This window comes from Saccharomyces eubayanus, chromosome XII, assembly GCF_001298625.1.
Source record: "Saccharomyces eubayanus strain FM1318 chromosome XII, whole genome shotgun sequence".
NCBI classification, from domain to species: Eukaryota; Fungi; Ascomycota; class Saccharomycetes; order Saccharomycetales; family Saccharomycetaceae; genus Saccharomyces; species Saccharomyces eubayanus.
Window position 1 is genome coordinate 756,768 of NC_030971.1, and position 19,184 is coordinate 775,951.

At 39.4% G+C, this 19,184-nt stretch overlaps 7 protein-coding genes and 2 non-coding genes across 9 annotated transcripts; 6 read left to right on the plus strand and 3 right to left on the minus strand.

The window, feature by feature from the left end:
* Window positions 1-74: 74 nt before the first annotated feature.
* CHS5 (Chs5p) lies at window positions 75-1,970 on the plus strand (the record flags this gene model as incomplete). Its single annotated transcript, XM_018366887.1, has 1 exon — window positions 75-1,970. The coding sequence occupies one exon, from the start codon at window positions 75-77 to the stop codon at window positions 1,968-1,970; it is 1,896 nt and encodes a 631-aa protein (XP_018220726.1).
* A 978-nt stretch (window positions 1,971-2,948) lies between these two features.
* On the plus strand, window positions 2,949-4,082 carry MID2 (Mid2p; the record flags this gene model as incomplete). The annotated part of the gene is made up of 1 exon (XM_018366888.1): window positions 2,949-4,082. One exon carries the CDS (start codon window positions 2,949-2,951, stop codon window positions 4,080-4,082), a length of 1,134 nt encoding a protein of 377 aa, XP_018220727.1.
* A 1,089-nt stretch (window positions 4,083-5,171) lies between these two features.
* On the plus strand, window positions 5,172-5,243 carry DI49_3835. The gene has a single exon. It is a non-coding gene; the product is annotated as a tRNA-Asp (tRNA).
* A 1,629-nt stretch (window positions 5,244-6,872) lies between these two features.
* Window positions 6,873-7,199, minus strand: RPS25B (40S ribosomal protein eS25; the record flags this gene model as incomplete). Its single annotated transcript, XM_018366889.1, has 1 exon — window positions 6,873-7,199. One exon carries the CDS (start codon window positions 7,197-7,199, stop codon window positions 6,873-6,875), a length of 327 nt encoding a protein of 108 aa, XP_018220728.1.
* A 2,068-nt stretch (window positions 7,200-9,267) lies between these two features.
* DI49_3837 lies at window positions 9,268-9,339 on the plus strand. Its single transcript has one exon. It is a non-coding gene; the product is annotated as a tRNA-Glu (tRNA).
* Window positions 9,340-9,520: 181 nt separating this feature from the next.
* On the plus strand, window positions 9,521-11,698 carry NUP2 (nucleoporin NUP2; the record flags this gene model as incomplete). The annotated part of the gene is made up of 1 exon (XM_018366890.1): window positions 9,521-11,698. One exon carries the CDS (start codon window positions 9,521-9,523, stop codon window positions 11,696-11,698), a length of 2,178 nt encoding a protein of 725 aa, XP_018220729.1.
* Window positions 11,699-11,799: 101 nt separating this feature from the next.
* Window positions 11,800-14,544, minus strand: SGD1 (Sgd1p; the record flags this gene model as incomplete). The annotated part of the gene is made up of 1 exon (XM_018366891.1): window positions 11,800-14,544. One exon carries the CDS (start codon window positions 14,542-14,544, stop codon window positions 11,800-11,802), a length of 2,745 nt encoding a protein of 914 aa, XP_018220730.1.
* A 304-nt stretch (window positions 14,545-14,848) lies between these two features.
* VRP1 (Vrp1p) lies at window positions 14,849-17,170 on the minus strand (the record flags this gene model as incomplete). The annotated part of the gene is made up of 1 exon (XM_018366892.1): window positions 14,849-17,170. The coding sequence occupies one exon, from the start codon at window positions 17,168-17,170 to the stop codon at window positions 14,849-14,851; it is 2,322 nt and encodes a 773-aa protein (XP_018220731.1).
* A 775-nt stretch (window positions 17,171-17,945) lies between these two features.
* Window positions 17,946-18,884, plus strand: RPP0 (60S ribosomal protein uL10; the record flags this gene model as incomplete). The annotated part of the gene is made up of 1 exon (XM_018366893.1): window positions 17,946-18,884. One exon carries the CDS (start codon window positions 17,946-17,948, stop codon window positions 18,882-18,884), a length of 939 nt encoding a protein of 312 aa, XP_018220732.1.
* Window positions 18,885-19,184: the final 300 nt, after the last annotated feature.

A 19,184-nucleotide genomic window follows, 5' to 3' on the forward strand; every position in this document is an offset into this window, starting at 1 on the left:
AGACTTAATCTTGTCGAAGTTTGGCGTATATATTGCACAAATTAGCCTTTGAGAGGACAACGAGGTAGCGAACCATGTCTTCCGTCGATGTGCTGTTAACAGTAGGTAAATTGGACGCCTCATTGGCGTTACTGACCACCCAAGATCATCACGTTATCGAGTTTCCCACCGTTTTATTGCCAGAAAATGTTAAAGCAGGATCTATCATCAAAATGCAAGTATCTCAGAATTTAGAGGAAGAACGAAAACAAAGAAAGCACTTTAAGAGCATCCAAGCTAAAATTCTGGAGAAATACGGTACCCATAAACCTGAAAATCCAGTTTTGAAAATCATGAACGTTACTCAAACAAGTTGTGTTTTGACATGGGAACAGTTAAAACTTGGATCGGCAAAATTGAAATCGTTGATTCTTTATAGAAAAGGAATACGCTCAATGGTCATTCCAAATCCATTCAAAGTAACCACGACCAAAATATCTGGTCTTTCCGTTGATACGCCTTACGAATTTCAATTGAAGCTGATAACAACATCAGGTACATTATGGTCCGAAAAAATAATATTGCGTACCCATAAAATGACCGATATGTCTGGTATTACCGTATGTTTGGGGCCATTGGACCCATTGAAAGAGATTTCAAACACGCAGGTGTCCCAGTGTCTATCTCACATTGGTGCAAGACCATTACAACGTCACGTTGCCATAGATACTACACATTTTGTCTGTAACGATTTGGACAATGAAGAAACCAATGAGGAGCTGATGAAGGCAAAGCACAACAACATACCGATTGTTAGACCGGAGTGGGTGAGAGCGTGCGAAGTAGAGAAAAGAATTGTCGGAGTTAGAGGATTTTACTTAGATGCAGACCAAAGTATATTGGCAAGTTACACTTTCCCACCAGTAAATGAAGAAGAGCTATCAAATTCAAGGGACAATGAAATTGAATCTAGACCAGCTGTTGAAAATAAGGATCCAGAAGGCACTGAAAATGTTGAACAGGCTGAACCGCCGTATAGTGATGAGGACAAATTTTCAGAGAATAAGGAACAAAATGAACAGAAAGAAGATGAGGTTGCTCAAGATACACCTGTGGAAGATACACCTGTGGAAGATACACCTGTGGAAGATACACCTGTGGAAGACGCACCTGTGGAAGACACCCTGAATGCTTCGCCAATTTTGGAGAACGAAAACACTACTGAAACTGTTAATACTTCCGTAAGAAGTTTGAAAAGTGAACCCGTTGGCACTCCGATTATCGAGGAAACTGAACCAATCTCTTCCGTTCAAAACACAGAACACGTACAAAACGAAGAACAAAGTGCGGTCGAAACTGATCCAAATGAAGAAACTACAGAACATGCCCCAGAAGATGTCAAGGATGCCAAGACAACTGTTAGTGATCGTGTTACCAATGGATTGGCAGAAACTGAAGGAGAAGGTGTGGATATACAGAACAATGAAAGTAACATAAATACGGAACTGGTGGAGGAGAACAACAAAACCGTGGAAGACACGGTCGTAAATCCAGATAATGCAGAAGTTGAACTTGAAATTCCGGAAGTAAACAGCTCCGCACAAGAAGCTGACAAGGCCATCAATGAAAGTACTGCCCCACAAAAGCAAGAAGAAGATATAGATCCTAAAATCGCACCTGAGACCGTAACGGAAAAAGCTTCAGAAGAGCCATCCAATGAAGGTGCCCCAGAAAGTTTAGAAGGCGAAGTTGCGGAGACTCAAGAGAATGTCAACAGTGCTACCGAACCAGATACAGATGTTCTTGACGAGGAACCAGAAAGCACTGTCAATATTGAAGCCAGTGAAGAAACAGAAGAACAGGAGACGACGGAAACCGATGTAGCCGCCAATGTAACCGCCGATGATGTTCCGCCCTCTGAGCAATCTAAAAAAAGTAACAATAACAAGAAGAAAAATAAGAAGAACAAGAAGAAAAATAAGAAGAAATGATCGATCCACCCCTTCGATGAGCTTCATGACGCATGTTCTTCTTTTCAATTTCTAACGAACCCAATTCGACACTATATATATCTTATATATCTGCGTATGTGTATGCGTGTATAATCAATTATAATTACCAATACTACTTAACTAACCTCGCCTTCCCCCGACTTTATGAGGGACTGATAGCCGCCCAAGCACGAAATACCCACTAATATGACCAAAAATGTCGAAAGTTCCGAAAAGGGAACTTTCCGGCCGTCTATTTATAGTCAGTCATGTTCCACGAAGACGCGAAATTTTTCAGGCAGATTTGTGAAAAATATCTAAAAAAAGAAAATAATTGAGAGATCTCACGGAAATGCCGCGAGGACGGTTCCTCGAGGCTGAGCGGCGCGGTCTGTGAAAGAAAATTGGCAATTGCTGGAGGAGTTCGCATTGGTCATTCAGAGGGAGTAGCGTTTGATCGGATGATTGCTTGATTTGCTGTTTCAGTCTTGAATCAGTTTTTAATTGTTATTTGCGGTTTTTGCTTTGGCGATATTTCATTAATGAGATACTAGGGCAGACAAAGCATACCATCTCAGTTTTCTCCATTCTTTTCTTTGAGGTTAGTAAAGAAGAAAAAACTTTCCAATAAGCAAGTTGGTTTCAGATCGCCCCCATCGCTCTAGCTTCAATTTCTGACCAAACAAATCACCTATAACTCCTAAACTAGACAACTGGTACCGCGGACCATCTGCAAACCATTTTTATATCATCTGGAACACGCGATATAAGGCAGATATACTTCCAAGTGACTTATCAAAATTAAGATTTGATTGTGTTTTTCCTTTTAGCAATCAATAAGAAAGAACGCGACTATATTCGCAGACATTCGAGATCTGTTAAGAATCCTCTAATCCAACAAAATACTACACTCGTTAAACAAACACCGCTATTTTATACCTGTTAGATTTTAACCTAATACACAGATACCACTACAGCATGTTTTCTTTACCAAGCAAGAACGGCCTCCAGATATTACTTTTGACACTTTCATGCATATCAACGATAGAGGCCCAGTTCTTCGGACAATCGTCGTCCTCTAATTCATCGGCCGTCTCCAGTTCACACTCGTCGTCGATAAGCACGTTGGAATCGTCAAGCACCCTATCTTCATCAAGTTTGATTTCCTCTTCAAGTGCTGTATCATCTTCTCTTTCTTCGTCATCATCCAAGAAGTCTTCTTCCTCTCACTCGTCTTTATCCACTAGCGTTGCCTCCGTGTCGTTCACGTCATTTAGTTTCACATCTACCTCAGGTAGTGACAGCTCCTCATCCGAGGCTTCGTCTACATCGGATTCTTCGAGCTCTTCTGTTTCTTCAACCTCAACGTCTTCAGCATCATCGTCTACGTCCGAGTCGTCATCAACATCTTTTTCTTCCTCCTCTTCATCTACACCATCGTCCACTTCTTCGTCCCCCTCGACAATCACCTCTACAGCTTCAACTACTTCTGCCCCAACCGTTTCTTCCGATAGTCGCGGCAGCACCATCACCAGTATCATTAATGGTAAAACGATCCTTTCTAACCACTATACCACTGTTACGTATTCCCCATCAGCGACTGCCGATCCTAATAACAAAACAAAAAGCTCTGGTCTTTCGAAAAAAAATAGAAATATTGTTATTGGTTGTGTCGTTGGTATTGGTGTTCCATTAATCTTGATAATTCTGGTCTTAATTTACATGTTTTGTATCCAATCATCAAGAACAGATTTCATTGATTCAGATGGAAAAGTCGTTACAGCCTACAGAGCTAACAAATTCACCAAATGGTGGTATATGCTTTTGGGTAAGAAAGTCAGCGACGAGTACCAATCTAATTCGCCATTAGGTGGTAGCACATCTTCCGCAGGTGGTTTGGATCTCGACGAAGCAGATGACGTAATGGATCAAAGTTCTCTCTTCGATATGAGGGTAAGAGACAGCGACAGCATACCACGTACTACCAATAACGCCAATCATAATACTAATAGCGGCGGAGAAAATGTGAATAGTAGTGCCGCATCAAATGATATTATAGAAGAAAAGTTTTATGATGAACATGGTAACGAATTATCGCCACGAAATTACTAATCATACTATATCGCATCATCTAATGCTCGTAGCTACTTTTCACATCTAAATTATTGCAGAACGAACCGTCCGATTATATTTTTGATATTGGGTAGATGGGCACCAAAAATATTTTTATCCTTACTATTATTGTCTTCATTATGAAAGATTAGCATTATATACCGTCTAATAAAAAAAAATTTATCATTAATGTCACTTCAAAAAGAAACGTTTTAACGTTGCCTCAAAAAGAAGCGCTCAACAAGAGTCTTCAAACGAGATGATATCCTGCAATCATGAAGTAGGTGCTTAAAATCAAAGTGAACTCAGACCAAACGAGCTGAAATATCGAGAACGAATATTCCAGCCGATCGCCGTTGCCTCGCTAGATCTTTCTTTTCACATTAATCGATGAACAATAACTGCTTCAAAAATAGCCGTCAAATTTGAGACTCTAGATACCATACATAAGTGGTCTATTATTTATAATGACCATTTTAAATTGTACGATGATCTTTGGGATTCCATTGTTTCTTAATGTTATAATAATACGTATATAGATTTTACTATATATTCTCCTCATGGATTCAGGAATCCACAAAAAGGAATCAATAATTTTGCATAATATTATAAATGATTCTGTTCCTCTTTTTATATGTTGTCATTCATTGATCCTATTACAATATCAATCCTTGCACTTCAGCTTCCATTAATTTCGACGACACTTTGAATCTTAACTTCCTGGTCTTGTAGTTTATGTCATCTTTCAACACCATATATAATAGTAATAGATGAACAATAGTTGAATCTTGTTCCAACAATTTAAGCTAGGCACAAACGAACAAACGAAACAGTATTTGTAAGTAAACAATAGTAGTATTTGAAAACTATGAGTCAGTCAGGAAATTGAAATAGTTCCCCTTGACAGGCAACATGGAGATCAAAAATACGTCAAGCAATATATACCCAGTTACGTATGCTAATCATTGTTCAATATTTGACAGAATGTGCCGTTAGTACAAAGCTTTAATCAAAGTCAATTAGAAAGAATATGTCTACAATTGCCACCTATGTAATACTCTAAAAAGCTTATAGAAAACTATATTAACATCCGTGATRGTTTAATGGTCAGAATGGGCGCTTGTCGCGTGCCAGATCGGGGTTCAATTCCCCGTCGCGGAGATTTTTTTACCGTATGCTTGCGTTTTTGATGATTAAGTCCTTAGAACGAGTTGGCCCAAGCCCCTTCAGTAGTTCTGTATACAACTGAGTGTACCTGTTTCTATGTATGCTTCATATCTTTTTTTGCAAGACTTCAATTCTAAACTTCGTGCCTTTATTATTTTTCGATATATCTTATCCTTTCCCTGTACCCTAATAAAAGTTTAAAATCTAAGCCTAAACTTAAAAAGCACAAAAATAATTGGGCCGAACAAGTCTCAAAATATACAGATGTAGTTATATTTACTAATCCAAAAATTAAGAACAGTGACAAATTTTGGTTATAACCTCAAGATGTAGAAGATGTAAAACTCCCCTCCCCCCCACTCACGTATTTGGCTTTCGTAGACAGAGTATATTRAGGCAGAATTTCTATGTAAGATCCGAATAAAGGCATCGAAGAGGTAACTTACTGTCGACATCATCAAGATAAAGGAATGGCACACAGCAGGGCCTTCACAAAACGATTAGATTTGGAATACAAGAACAGAACGCAAGAGCATAGCAAATTACATAGAATGTTGAATAAAATCAGATTTGAGCTTTGGTAAAAGTTGGTTATCTTCCTATTATTTTGGTTCAGAAGCAGAACTGAAAAGTAAGTTTTATCATCATTGTAAACAACATTCCACATTCTTTTTATGTAGTCTAAAAAAACAAATTTTTCCATCTAACATTAATTTTCTTTAATATTGATAAATCATGGAAATAATAACAAATCCCGGTAATATAATGGGTTAAAATCAGATGGTGATGCATGATGTAATCCGTGGCACATATTCCAAAGGAATCATCGCCGGATAAAGAAAGACGATTGTGGTGTCTATTCATCAAATAAAAACGTTCCAAAATATACCATTTATCAATACTATATTATGAACTCATAATAATCACAAAAAAAACTAACAGCCTGGAAAAAATGCAGGCCCCAAATTTAAAGAACTGATTCGATATCAACCGGAAAATAAAGAGGCTAGATCATAAACGAAGAATTCCTAATTCACAATATGTCCTGCATATACTTCCTCAGAATAATATAATTTTTATAATCATGCTTAACTTCGATATCTCCAGTTGAAAATCGATGTCAAAAATGGCCTTTATGAAATACTTTCTTAGTAAACCTTCAGCAAGCACTTAAATTCCATCAACATAACTGGCAATGCTTCCTAGCATACTCAAGCCTATTATATCAATAGAGTCCAAGCCTTGGTCAAGGTTGTTTAAGCTCTGGTTGATTGTTGAACTTTTCAAATCTTCGGAAAAATGTTGGTAGGTAATTACTATAAAATTTAATCGGAATGAACCACAGGCGTTTATATACGTCTGGTGAGAAAATTTTTCAATGCCATAAAAAATAAGAATGATATCATCATTCACGATTATCGTAGAAAGCATTTGTTAGGGCTCAATTAGCCGGTGGTTCGGTCAATAAGGCCACTTACTACACACGGCCGAGACATATCACGCCGGCGCACCATTACACATGACATAATATAGTACGGTTGAATTATCCTTTTAAAACGATGACTATTTAGTTTTTATATGATTAAACAGAAAAGAATTTACCTTATTTCTTAATTTTTAGATTTATTCAGAAGCAACAGCTCTGGTGTAGATAGCCTGCTTGGAGTGTTTGGAGATTGGCTTGATGATGCCTTCCTTTTCCAAGTGTCTCAAAGCAATTCTAGCTAAAGAACCACCGATCTTTAATCTATCAACTAAAACGGAGACAGAGACGTATCTGTAGGTTGGGACTTCCTTCAAAATTCTGTCGTATTTTTCTTGGTCTAAGATGACAGCATGTTGAGCTCTGTCTTTCATGGACTTCTTGGACCACTTCTTCTTAGACTTCTTACCACCAGCAAGAGCGGCAGCGGCTTTGGCAGCTTTGGACAATTGTTGCTTTGGAGGCATGATGTATTATGTTCTATAACATGAAAAGTAAATTAATGTTAGTGTCAAAGATGCTAAAAATAAACAGAAAGATATTCCAGTTCACCAAACGTATCCAAAGTCGATGAAGAAAGCAAAGCAAAGCAAATGAATAGAGCCATACATCAAGCGTTAAGTGATCTTCAGGGTGACTGAAATACATAAATGATTCAGTAAAATGACTCCTGTTCGTGACGCGGTTTCAAATCAGTATCCATGTAAACGGTATTTGGTTTCCAGGGTTCCGTGCCCGCCACTTACTCCTCTATTATCACTTTTGCTGTACCTAGCGAATATGAAAAAACATTGCTCTCGTAAAAAGAGTTATAGCTTCGGCAATTCAACGTTTTGATATTTGTTTTCAGTTTGGCTTTCCAGATGTAGTTCCCCAGATATCTTTCCCCCAGATCTTAACTGTACATACCTTAAAACTAGTTCGATTTGGTGTCTTGTTTAAAGAGCCTTGATTAACAATGGAACACTCTTGCACGGTGTTTTCATTAACATAATTTACCAACCAAGTTCACCAATATCTACCAAACATCGATTGCCCGTTACCCATCTGGTCCGCCTTGCGATGCCTGCCAAATTCCGCTCCCGCGAGGATTTCCATCCACTCCTTTGGAACCTTTCTGCGTTTGCCCGAACGGACCTAGACGATATAGCGACGATATATGTGCTTTTGAATACAGTAAGAGGTGTAAGGATTGAGTATGCAAATGAATGATGCACGGATTTAAAGATGCTGTTGGAATACCTTTTTCTGAAAGGCAGCGCTATTATAATTATGTGTTCCAGTAACATTGTCGTTTCAGCGTTTGTCAGACGTTTAGAAACATGATTATTTTTAGTGTGCTATTAACTCAGGAATATTGTTCAAATAGCGATTGTGTGCGATTTGTTCGTTTAAGAAAGAACCCCATGGATAAGCGGAGGTATTCTTAAAGTCCGTATAACGTACCTAATTAGGACTAGCTACTGCAATTTAGCTTTATTGCCCAACTTTACGCTTTTTAACACCAAATGTTGAAGCGTTGTTAATTGCGGATAGAGTTTTCGGCGGCTAATCCTATCTGTACTGGTGATATACACCGGAGTGCGAGAAAACCTCCCACATCAACAGGAAAACGGAAGCTTTGACGCAACGTCCATATGTTATGATTTGGCTCCATTCAAAAGTGTTGATAATCAGTACTTTAGCAAATAGTAACAACTAAGGAATAAGCGATATATAAGAGAAGTATAGAAATCATACGCTAACCGGCTGTATGAAACGTAATGGTGAACGCATTGTTCTGAATTGAATAATGAGATATCGGATATAGTGTATCTTTTCATATTTTACCTCATAATTGATTATCTCATTTGGTTATCCTTATCCTTATTATTGTAAAAAATCTATAAATAGTAATAATATACTGTCGCTATTGTCTTTATTTCAGATTTATATCATATATGAATCTTTGGAACAAGATTCTACTATCGTCCACCTATTATATAAGGTGTTAAAAGATGACATAAATTACAAGACCAGTAAGCCAAGATTCAAACTGTCATCGAAATGAATGGAAGCTGAAGCGCAAGGATTGATATTGTAATAGGATCAATGAATAAGAACACATGAGAGAGGAACACAATCATTTATAACATTAAGAATAATGGAATCCCAAAAATCATCGTACAATTTTACAGGTCAATATGAATGGATTTATATCTGGAATAACATATTCCATCAGAAGGCCCTGTTTTCACACAACTAACGCGTCCAATCTCTTAGGACAGGCTTTAAACCCTGGCCAGCCATCTCGGTAAAAGAAAAACCTTCCTTTTCGTAAGTGTTGTCATTACCCTCACGCTAGACTTCCAGTACCGTATGATAAAAAAGTCAAGGGGCCCTGGTATTGTCTGCTAGTTATTGACAACAGTAAGCCAGTGTAACCAGCAAGCTCAACCTTTCGTTTATGCTTCACTGTGAATTTTGAAAAGCAAAAGTAACTAGTTATCAAGTGAAGTTAGTCCGCCATATATTATGAAAAGGTCATAACTAGTGTCCGATATAGTGTAACGGCTATCACATCACGCTTTCACCGTGGAGACCGGGGTTCGACTCCCCGTATCGGAGTAATCTTATATTTTTTTATTTCAAACTGGTTTTGAAAATTTATTTTTTTCAAAAGCAGTGTGGTAAACAAACTTTCAGTGAATGAATGATAAAGATGCGGATGATTTCTTGCTTAACTGGAAGCATATAGTCTTTTTTAACACAAAGATTGGTCAACGAACGCATTAATAGAATTAGCAAGATGGCTAAAAGAGTTGCCGATGCGCAAATACAACGGGAAACGTATGATTCTAATGAATCAGACGATGACATGAACCAATCAACTAAAGTTGCATCGTCAGATGTCATGAATAGAAGAAAAATTGCCATGCCTAAACGCAGGATGGCATTTAAACCGCTTGCTACCCCAGCATCTGATGAATCAAAAATTGCGAGCTCCTTCAATCCTTTGAAACAGGCAAATAACAGTGAAGCAAAAGCTGATAATGATCACACTACTCAAAATAATTCGAAACTAAAAGCACTAAATTTGCAATTTAAAACCAAGATAGACGAGCTAGTTTCAAGCGAGCCTTTGGCAGATTTGAGACCTCTCTTAACCAAATATGAAGAGTATATAAAGAGCATTCTAAAAGCGTCCGAAGAATCCACAGAAAGCTCAAAACCGTCTATTCAAGAGAATGGCGGTAAGCTTGAAAAAGTGGAAGATGACCAAGAGAGTTCTGATTCTTCATCGGACGAAGAAGTTAAAGTGGAAGGGCCTAAATTTACAATCAACTCCAAACCCATTACTTCAGATTCGGTTTTCTCATTTGGCACCAAGAAGGAAAAGCCCAAAAAGGAGGAAAGTGATAGCGAAAGTGATATAGAAATTAAGGGCCCCGAATTCACCTTTTCTGGAGCTGTTTCAAGCGAAATATTTAAGCTAAATCCAAGCATAGAAAAGAGTGATAAGAGTGATGAGAAGAGCGAAGCTGCTCCCAAACCATTTTCATTTACTTCAACCACGCCAAGCTCAACCACCGAAGAAAACGAGGTTAAAAACCCTTTTTCATTTACAGCTTCTACCAAGAAAAATGAGAGCGATAATGTAAACATCAAACCTTCGTTTACTTTTGGAGCACAAGATGTTGTAGATACCCAAACTAAAAAGCCATCTTTTATGTTTGGTCAAACGGCGGCCAAACCATCTCAACAAAATAGTTCCTTTACATTTGGTGTTGCGAAAAATGAAAGCACGAATGAAGACTTTAACTCAAAGCCCGTAAACTCTGACGATGGCAATGAGACTAAATCATCTTTTACATTTTCAATGCCCAATAAAAATACATCAGATGCAACTAAGCCATCCTTTTCTTTCGGAGCTTCAACCTCCTCTAATGCGGCCTCAAAACCGGGGCTTTCGTTTGGTTCAGTAACAATACCAACAAAAGAAGCCAATACGAACGATAGTAACAATAAAGTCGAAAAGCCCATCTCAAAGCCTGCCTTTGGCTTTCTATCTAATACTGATAGTGAGAAAAACGCCGAAAAGGAAGAAGGGTCCAAACCTGTTTTTTCATTTGGGAAAACAAGTGAAAATGACAACGAAGGCTCTGTCAAACCTGTGATCTCTTCTGGATTCGGAAGCGAAAATAATAACAAGGAGGCAGCAAAGCCGGCGTTTTCATTTGGAAAAAGTACTGCAACCGATTTAGACGCCGGTAGTAAGCCCCCTGCGTTTACATTTGGCTCTATAGCTGGTGACAATAAGGAGGTCACCAAAACCGATGCCAAGCAACCTTTCTCATTCGGTACTGCTTCATCAAATGGCGCTCCTTCATTTTCATTTGGAAACACAACAAATTCGCCTCCTAACCCTTCGGCGGCTCCTGCTCCTGCTATACCATCGACCGGCTTTAAATTTTCATTGCCATTTGAGCAAAAGGGAGGCCAGACCTTCTCAGATAATAAAAATGAGGAATCAACAACAAAAATGACACCAGCTGATCCAAAAGGTCCCAGTAATGTCGACACAGCCTCAGAAGAATCGAAACCACTGGATTTGCAGAATGGTGAAGAGGATGAGATAGCTTTATTTTCACAACGAGCAAAATTGATGACGTTCAATTCCGAAACTAAATCCTACGATTCTAAGGGTGTAGGTGAAATAAAGCTTCTACAGAGGAAGGATGACCCCTCAAAAGTTCGTCTACTTTGTAGATCTGATGGTATGGGTAACATATTACTCAATGCAACCGTTGTCGAGTCATTCAAGTATGAGCCTTTAGCTCCAGAAAATGAAAATCTTATCAAAACACCAACTGTAGCAGCTGATGGAAAACTAACAACTTACATTGTCAAGTTTAAGCAAAAGGCAGAAGGCCGCTCATTCACAAAATCTATCGAAGATGTCAAGAGAGAAATGAAAAACGTATAAATAACATGAACAACTCTACATAAGGTAGAATCGATTCATTATGTAGCTTAGTGTTATAATGTTTATATAAACAAGGAATACAAAACCTATTCAATAACACTTTACAAATCAGCCTGTTCCAACTCCTTATCTAAAATAGATTTGGCTGTCTTTGAAGCCCAAGCCAATCTTCTTTCATCTCTATCGAAAGCCTTATCACCCCTTTTGCCCGAGAGGAAATTATGATACTTAAACTTCTTGTTAATGAACCACCTCAAACCTTTAAGAATAAAAGGCATATTCTCTGATTTGACATTTTTTGTTAAAACATCACGCAAATGATCATTGGAATAGGTTGTGCGTCTATTTCCGTTTTCATCTTTTTTCAATTTTGTTTCACTTTTCTTAGCAACAGCTAATAATAGCTGAAACAGTAATATCTCCATAAATAACATTCCCTCTGTATTTAACCCACCCATGAATGAAACGTGCTTGAAAACATCCAGTTTTAGAATATCATTAGCGAGCAATGATCCGAAAAATCTTCCCTGATTTGAAATACTAACTAGTTTCTTGTTATCGTCCAAATCATCTTCCTCGTCTGCTTCACTTTCAGAATCGGATCCTGACTTCTCCTCAAACTTCTTTATCACATCCCAAAATAAAAATTGAAATGATTTTGATAAATGACTATATCTTTCACAAATTTTATTTGCGACCAGTGCGTAATAATGATTATAACCATTGGACCCACTATCAGCCAAAAGGCAATGTAGAATAACTCTCGGGATTTCAAGAACTTGTTTGTTTTTTAAGCTTAACTTTTCAAGCTTGCCAAATGCATCTAGATAGTCTTGCGCCGACATAATACTAATGAATATAGCCCTACGAATATCGGTGTTCATACGCTGTTGTCTGGCAATGACGCTCCAATCGGGAATATCATCGAGAAGATCGTCCTCTATTAGAACTTTGGCTTTCTTGGATTTACCAATATTTTCATTATTATCATTTGAAACCTCGAAAGCATTTTCCATGTTTCCTTTCCAAGAAGCACCAACCAGCCACCATTTACCCTTAGTATCAATATGCTTGATATCGTCGAGAGAAACTTGCAAAGGTTCTTGAGAAGACGATGATCTTAAAACACTTTGCAAACTCTTTTTTAAAGGATGGTGGTCAGCCGCCAAAATTGAAGGTTTCAATCTGTTGTTTTTCAAGTCAGTCATAGTATCCATTAAAAACCTTAGTCTTGGACTTTGCTGCTCTAAATTCTTGGCATTGTTTAGCAGTTCAGATCGTATATCTCGCAAAGCGGAGGGATCATCACCACGGATTAGTTGCCCTGAAACGGATATAACCCTTAGAAGCAATTCAGTAGCGAATTCATTAGGATCTGCTACGGATATACGAATAATATCATAAACCAAGCGGCATGATACAAAACCAAAGTTGTAACAATACGATAACAGGGTCACAATATTGCTACATATTTTGGAAACGAATTTCTCCTGCTGATTTTCAGACGCATTTTCCATTCCCTCTTTGTAGTGTTGTAAAAAGCTTTCTACTGTTTTCTGAATAAAGAATGCACCCATTTCAATACCTCTTAGTTTCCATAAAGTATAGGCAACAGCAGCGTAATTCATTATGAATCCGTCCAATAACTTTTGGTTTTGGCTGATGATAATTAAAATTCCTTTGGTCAACGATTCTGTCACATACTGCCTTGGGAACGAATCATACAAACCATTCAATTCAGTAATAATAATAGCAATGTTGGAATCTGAAAGCTTGTTCAACGATGAATTAACCCTTTTCCTAATTTCAGACAAAGCAGCGTTACCGTCATGATCAATCAATTTTTTTCTCAGCGAGGGTGGAATATAACTCCCTTCAGGCTGTGTTGGGGCAACATACGGGTTTTCCTTTTCTCTTGTTTCATTATCGTCTGATTCCGCAACGCTGTCGTCGCTAGATTGATCAAAATCATCGGAATTTTCAAAATCAGAAGTCGAAAGATCGTCATCAGAGGAGAATGCTTTCTCACGTTCGCCTTCATCATCTTTCACAGATTTGGATACTGCCGCAAAATCTCCGTACTCTTCGTCATCTTTACCGTAATCTTCGAAATAGTCCAAGCCTTCCAGAAGTCCACCAATAGCATCAAATTCATCTTTCGCACGTATAGTCCTCTTCTCTCCCTTTAAGCCAAGTTTCTTCGCATAGTATTGCATATCCATTTCATCTCTTTCAAAAGCTGCTCTATCTGAAGGTGCCAACGGATAACTTATAAAATCTTCACTTGTACCTTCACTTTGAATATGCCTTTTATCATTGGATTTTCCCTCATGTTTTCCAAACTTTTCAGCTCCTTTTCCATTAGTTTTTTTCTGCTTCAATAATTCCAATTCTTTCATTGTGTCTTCAACAGACATTGTTTGCTCACCATCCACTTCTAGCTTTTCATCAAAATCGTCATCACCGAATGCCTCATCGTAGTCATCATCGCTCAATTCCTCGCCAGGAAACCCTTGATCGTCTAGATCTTCGCTCACTTCTGAAGAAATGGAACGTCTGCTGCTGACTTGGTTAACTACATCCTTCTTAACTGAATTTGCACCCCTCTCTTTGAGCGTAGACGTTGGTCTTAAAAGTGTAGGAGTCCTTTCCCTAGTTGGAATGCTTTTCTGTTTCTTTTCAGCACGTTGTATCTTTCTCTTTTCTTTACGACTCATATGTTTACCATTTCCTCTTTTTCTCTTTTTATCGTCTGCAGTAGAAAACCTTTCATCCTGACTGTAATCGAGAGTCTTCAACTCATCCAAAATAATGCCCGGGATTCTAATACCATCTGTCTTCTGCATTATTTCAACCGGTCTAATCTTTTGTTCAACTTCAACTATGTCAATTATAGAATATATTCTTGCATATTATTTGTAACCTTTTCATGTTAGCTCATCGCATTCAATTTTTTTTTCAAGATAATAAATTTTTCGCTCCGGTGGCAGGTAAAAATCAATAGATTTAGGATTTCTGGTAAATTTCATATATACGTATATATATATATATATATATATATATATATATAAATCTATATTATAGTCAAATTACTTATTTGTTATTCCTTACCAGTAGTTTGTATTCAGTGATTCATCTCATATCTAAAAGTTACGTAAATAATGTTAAATCTAACGGCACGCTGCTACCTTTACCACTAGGATACAATTTTGTTTTGGCTTGGAATGGACGTGGTCTAGGCATTTGTGAGGCATTAGTCCATTTGAATCTTGAATCATCTATAACTATCTTTTCATGTCCTGATTGTGCCCCGTTAGAATTTGATCCATTTATGGTGTATTGTCCGACATCAACGTCTGGTTGATTTGTATGAGTATTATGCTTGTGATGCAGCGTAGATTCTCCTGTAGAAAATAGTCTTTGCTTGAGATTTTTGCTGTCACTATTAGAAGAGGCTCCGTCTTTGGTCGATGCGCTTGCCTCCAAATTTGGCGGAGGCGGTGGAGATTTTAAAGAACTACTCACAGTTGGTCTAGTTTCCGTACGACCAGGAAATGTGGTCGCACTTAGGGGAGTTGACGATATTGGTGGAGGAATCGGCTGTTGAGGGAGGCTTGGCGCATTGAGAGTGGGTAGGGGTGGAGCAGCTGCAATCGGAGGGGCAGGCTTTTCAGAATTTTGAGAGGGAAGCATATCATGTAATAAAGATGCAGCCGGCGCAATATTCTTATTATTATGTGGCATCATTGGTGGGGCTGGTGGAGGTGGAGCTTGCGCTGGCAGTGGTGGTGCCTTTGCTGTATTCATACTCGACGCACTTAAATCTTCATTGTGGCTGTGGTAACTACCAGAGAGGGTCTTAATTGAAGGTGGAACTGCAGGAGGAGGAGGGCCACTAGTAGGCAAGGGAGGTGCCATAGCAAAAGGTGGGGCATGTGGCGTTTTAGAGGCACTAGAAGATGTCTGCTTGTGCAATTTGGACTCAATTTCATCCAAAAATGACATGCCTGTTTGGCTGGCCTGCTTTGGCGAAGGAACAGAAGGTGCATTAGAAGAAGTGTTAATGTTATTAGTCGGAGATGAATTTACCACATCCCCTTGTTTATCTTGAGTGGTGTATTCGCTATTACCGCCGATAACAAACCTGTCATCTCTCTTATTTTGGATCTCAGCAAGGAAAGGCAAAGCCCCCCCTGGTGTTATGGCCGAGGAAGATGCAGTAGCAGGGTTTTTGGACTGCTTATTTGGAGCCGGCGGCTTACTTGCTATCACTACTGGAGGGGGAGGAGGAGGCGGTGGTGGTGTAGGTACGGCAGCAGTAAGAAAAGGAGGTGGTGGTGGTGGTGGTGATGGAGAGGCTATAGAAGGCGAAGAAAGAGGAGGTGGTGGAGGTGGTGGAGGAGGAACAGGCGCTGATGCTGCTTTGTCAGATGATACAGATGTCACATTCGGTAGCGATGGTGGCGGTGGTGCAGTTGGTGGTAATGGAGGGGCATGCAAAGTAGGAACAGGTGGTGCAGGTGGTGGAATTGGTGCACGTGAAGCTGCCTTAATCTTTTCAGATCGATCTCCTGTCGTCGAAGTACCAGTAACTGTCCCTTGCTCAGATCGCCTTGCATTTATTTCCGCCAAAAAGGGTAGCCCACTTGAAGGTGGTGACGATACAGATGCGTTGCCCATAGGTGGTTTAGGTTTTTCGATATCTGAGCTAGGTACCGGAGCTGACATCATTGGTGGAGGGGGTGGAGGAGGTGGAGCCTGTACTGGGATTTTGGCAGATGACGATAAAGCGACCGATGGCAGCGGAGGAGCCGCTCCCATGGGAGGAGATATATTGGAGGTTTTCCTTTGATGACTTCTCCTTACTGGTCTTACTGTAGGCATTTGTGGTGGATTCTGCGGCACTTTTAAAGTAGAAGCGGTAGAAGTTGAAAGTGAAGGTGTCGAGGATGGGGAGTTAGGAACAGGAGGAGCCGCAGAGAGTGGAACACTAGGGATAGGAGGCGCAGAAGACGAAGGTACGTTGGGAATAGGAGGAGCCGATGACAATGGTCCCTTCGGTATAGGAGGGGCTGCAACAGACGGGGCCGCGCCTGGGATTGGTGGTGCGTGTAATGACGGAGTAGAACTGATGTTTGCGTTGTGGTTGACATGTTTCAGCTTAGGTATTCCACCAGCCAAAATACCACTTAACTGTGGGGGCCCCATCCCAGGGATAGGAGGGGCCGACATGGAGGGTCTATTGTTGTTGAGGGCACCAGAGCTCCCAGATGTTGATGAGACGACACCACCTCCAACAGTTGGAGCACTTCTATCATTAGTCTCTGCTTTTTTCAGTCTCATTCCTTTTCTAATGTCACCTAAAAGGGCATCACGGCCCTGCATGACAGAGTTTGCTGGCTTTGGAGCGTTGCCACCACCCATTGTTGGCGGAGGAGGAGGAGGAGGAGGAGGAGCTGGAGCACTAACCATTTTTGTAATACTTTGTAAATAAAGCGTACTTCTTCGACAAACAACCGTACTCTATTTGGTTGGGTTCGTGTTTCATATCATTGACTTCTTTAGTATACTATGATTTTAGTTCTTCATTGAACATACAATATTTTAGGGCCCCTATTTGGCGGTGGCCGTGCCCGTAAACGGTGATTAAATAAACCATCGCTTCTGCACTACTGAGGCTCTATTATATATTGGTCTGGAAGAGTATGCCGTCAAGATCAGACTTATAAGCTTTATGTACAACGGTTCTATTGTGCAGTTATACAACAAATTTATTCTTGAATCACCTCACTTTGATTTTACTACTCATCAAGCCGTAACTGCTGTATAGTATTGCTAGTAACCAGAACTAAATAGGGAAGTGAAGATGGGAGAATAATCTCCAATGAACAAAGTGTTCACTAATGCCACTGGTGCTTTCTAAAGGGCCTTTATCTCGTATGTACACCGTTAGGCCATACTAGACCTAAAAGAACATCCGTACCACTTACCGCCTAACATCCAGACATTTTAACGAATTCTGAAAATCTTCATGAAATGTTTCAGAAAAAATATCATTGCCGCATTGAGAGTAGTCCACCGTAAAACTGCGAAAAAAAATAGAAGATTAAATTTCAACTATAAGTGAAGAATAACTATATTTTCTTCAGGTTGGCTTTTTTAGTTGTAATTCAATAGCAAGATAATCAAGCGGAATACCTTTAAACATCCTGCAAACACTTTAATAAATCAATATAATAAGTTTGAAATGGGAGGCGTTCGTGAAAAGAAAGCTGAATACTTTGCTAAGTTGAGAGAATACTTGGAAGAATACAAGTCCATGTTCGTTGTCGGTGTCGACAATGTTTCTTCTCAACAAATGCACGAAGTCAGAAAGGAATTGAGAGGTAGAGCTGTCGTTTTGATGGGTAAGAACACCATGGTCAGAAGAGCTATCAGAGGTTTCCTTACTGATTTGCCAGACTACGAAAAGTTGTTGCCTTTTGTTAAGGGTAACGTTGGTTTCATTTTCACTAACGAATCCTTGAACGAAATCAAGGACGTTATTGTTTCCAACAGAGTTGCTGCCCCAGCTAGAGCTGGTGCCGTTGCTCCAGAAGATATCTGGGTCACTGCTGTTAACACCGGTATGGAACCAGGTAAAACTTCTTTCTTCCAAGCTTTGGGTGTCCCAACCAAGATTGCCAGAGGTACCATTGAAATTGTTTCCGATGTTAAGGTTGTTGATGCCGGTAACAGAGTCGGTCCATCTGAAGCCTCTTTGTTGAACTTGTTGGAAATCTCTCCATTCACTTATGGTTTGACTGTTGTTCAAGTCTATGACAACGGCCAAGTTTTCCCATCCTCTATCTTGGATATCACTGACGAAGAATTGGTTTCTCACTTCGTTTCTGCTGTTAGCACCATTGCTTCCGTCTCTTTGGCTATTGGTTACCCAACCTTGCCATCTGTCGGTCACACTTTGATCAACAACTACAAGAACTTGTTAGCTGTTGCCATTGCTGCTTCTTACCACTACCCAGAAATCGAAGATTTGGTTGACAGAATCGAAAATCCAGACAAGTACGCTTCCGCTGCTCCAGCCGCTGCCTCTGCTGCCTCTGGTGAATCCGCTCCAGCTGAAGAAGCTGCTGCTGAAGACGAAGAAGAATCCGATGATGACATGGGTTTCGGTTTATTCGATTAAGAAGTATAACATGATTTATTAACTTAATTCTGTATTTACAATTTATAATTAAATAACGATAATTCTTTTTTGATTCAATTACTATTAATTAGGTTCTTTTTTGCTTAGCTTGTTCTATGCAGCGAGTGTTGTAAACCATGGCGTTGCCCATTTTTTTTTTAGACAACGAGTTTTTATGCAAACCAATGTGACTGTAACAAACAGCCTTGGAAAAAGTAAACGCATTCGCACAATTTTTTTCTTTTCTTTTTTGGCACATATAGGTCCTTCTAGTATGGAAGGAAAGCCTCAGAAAGCCAA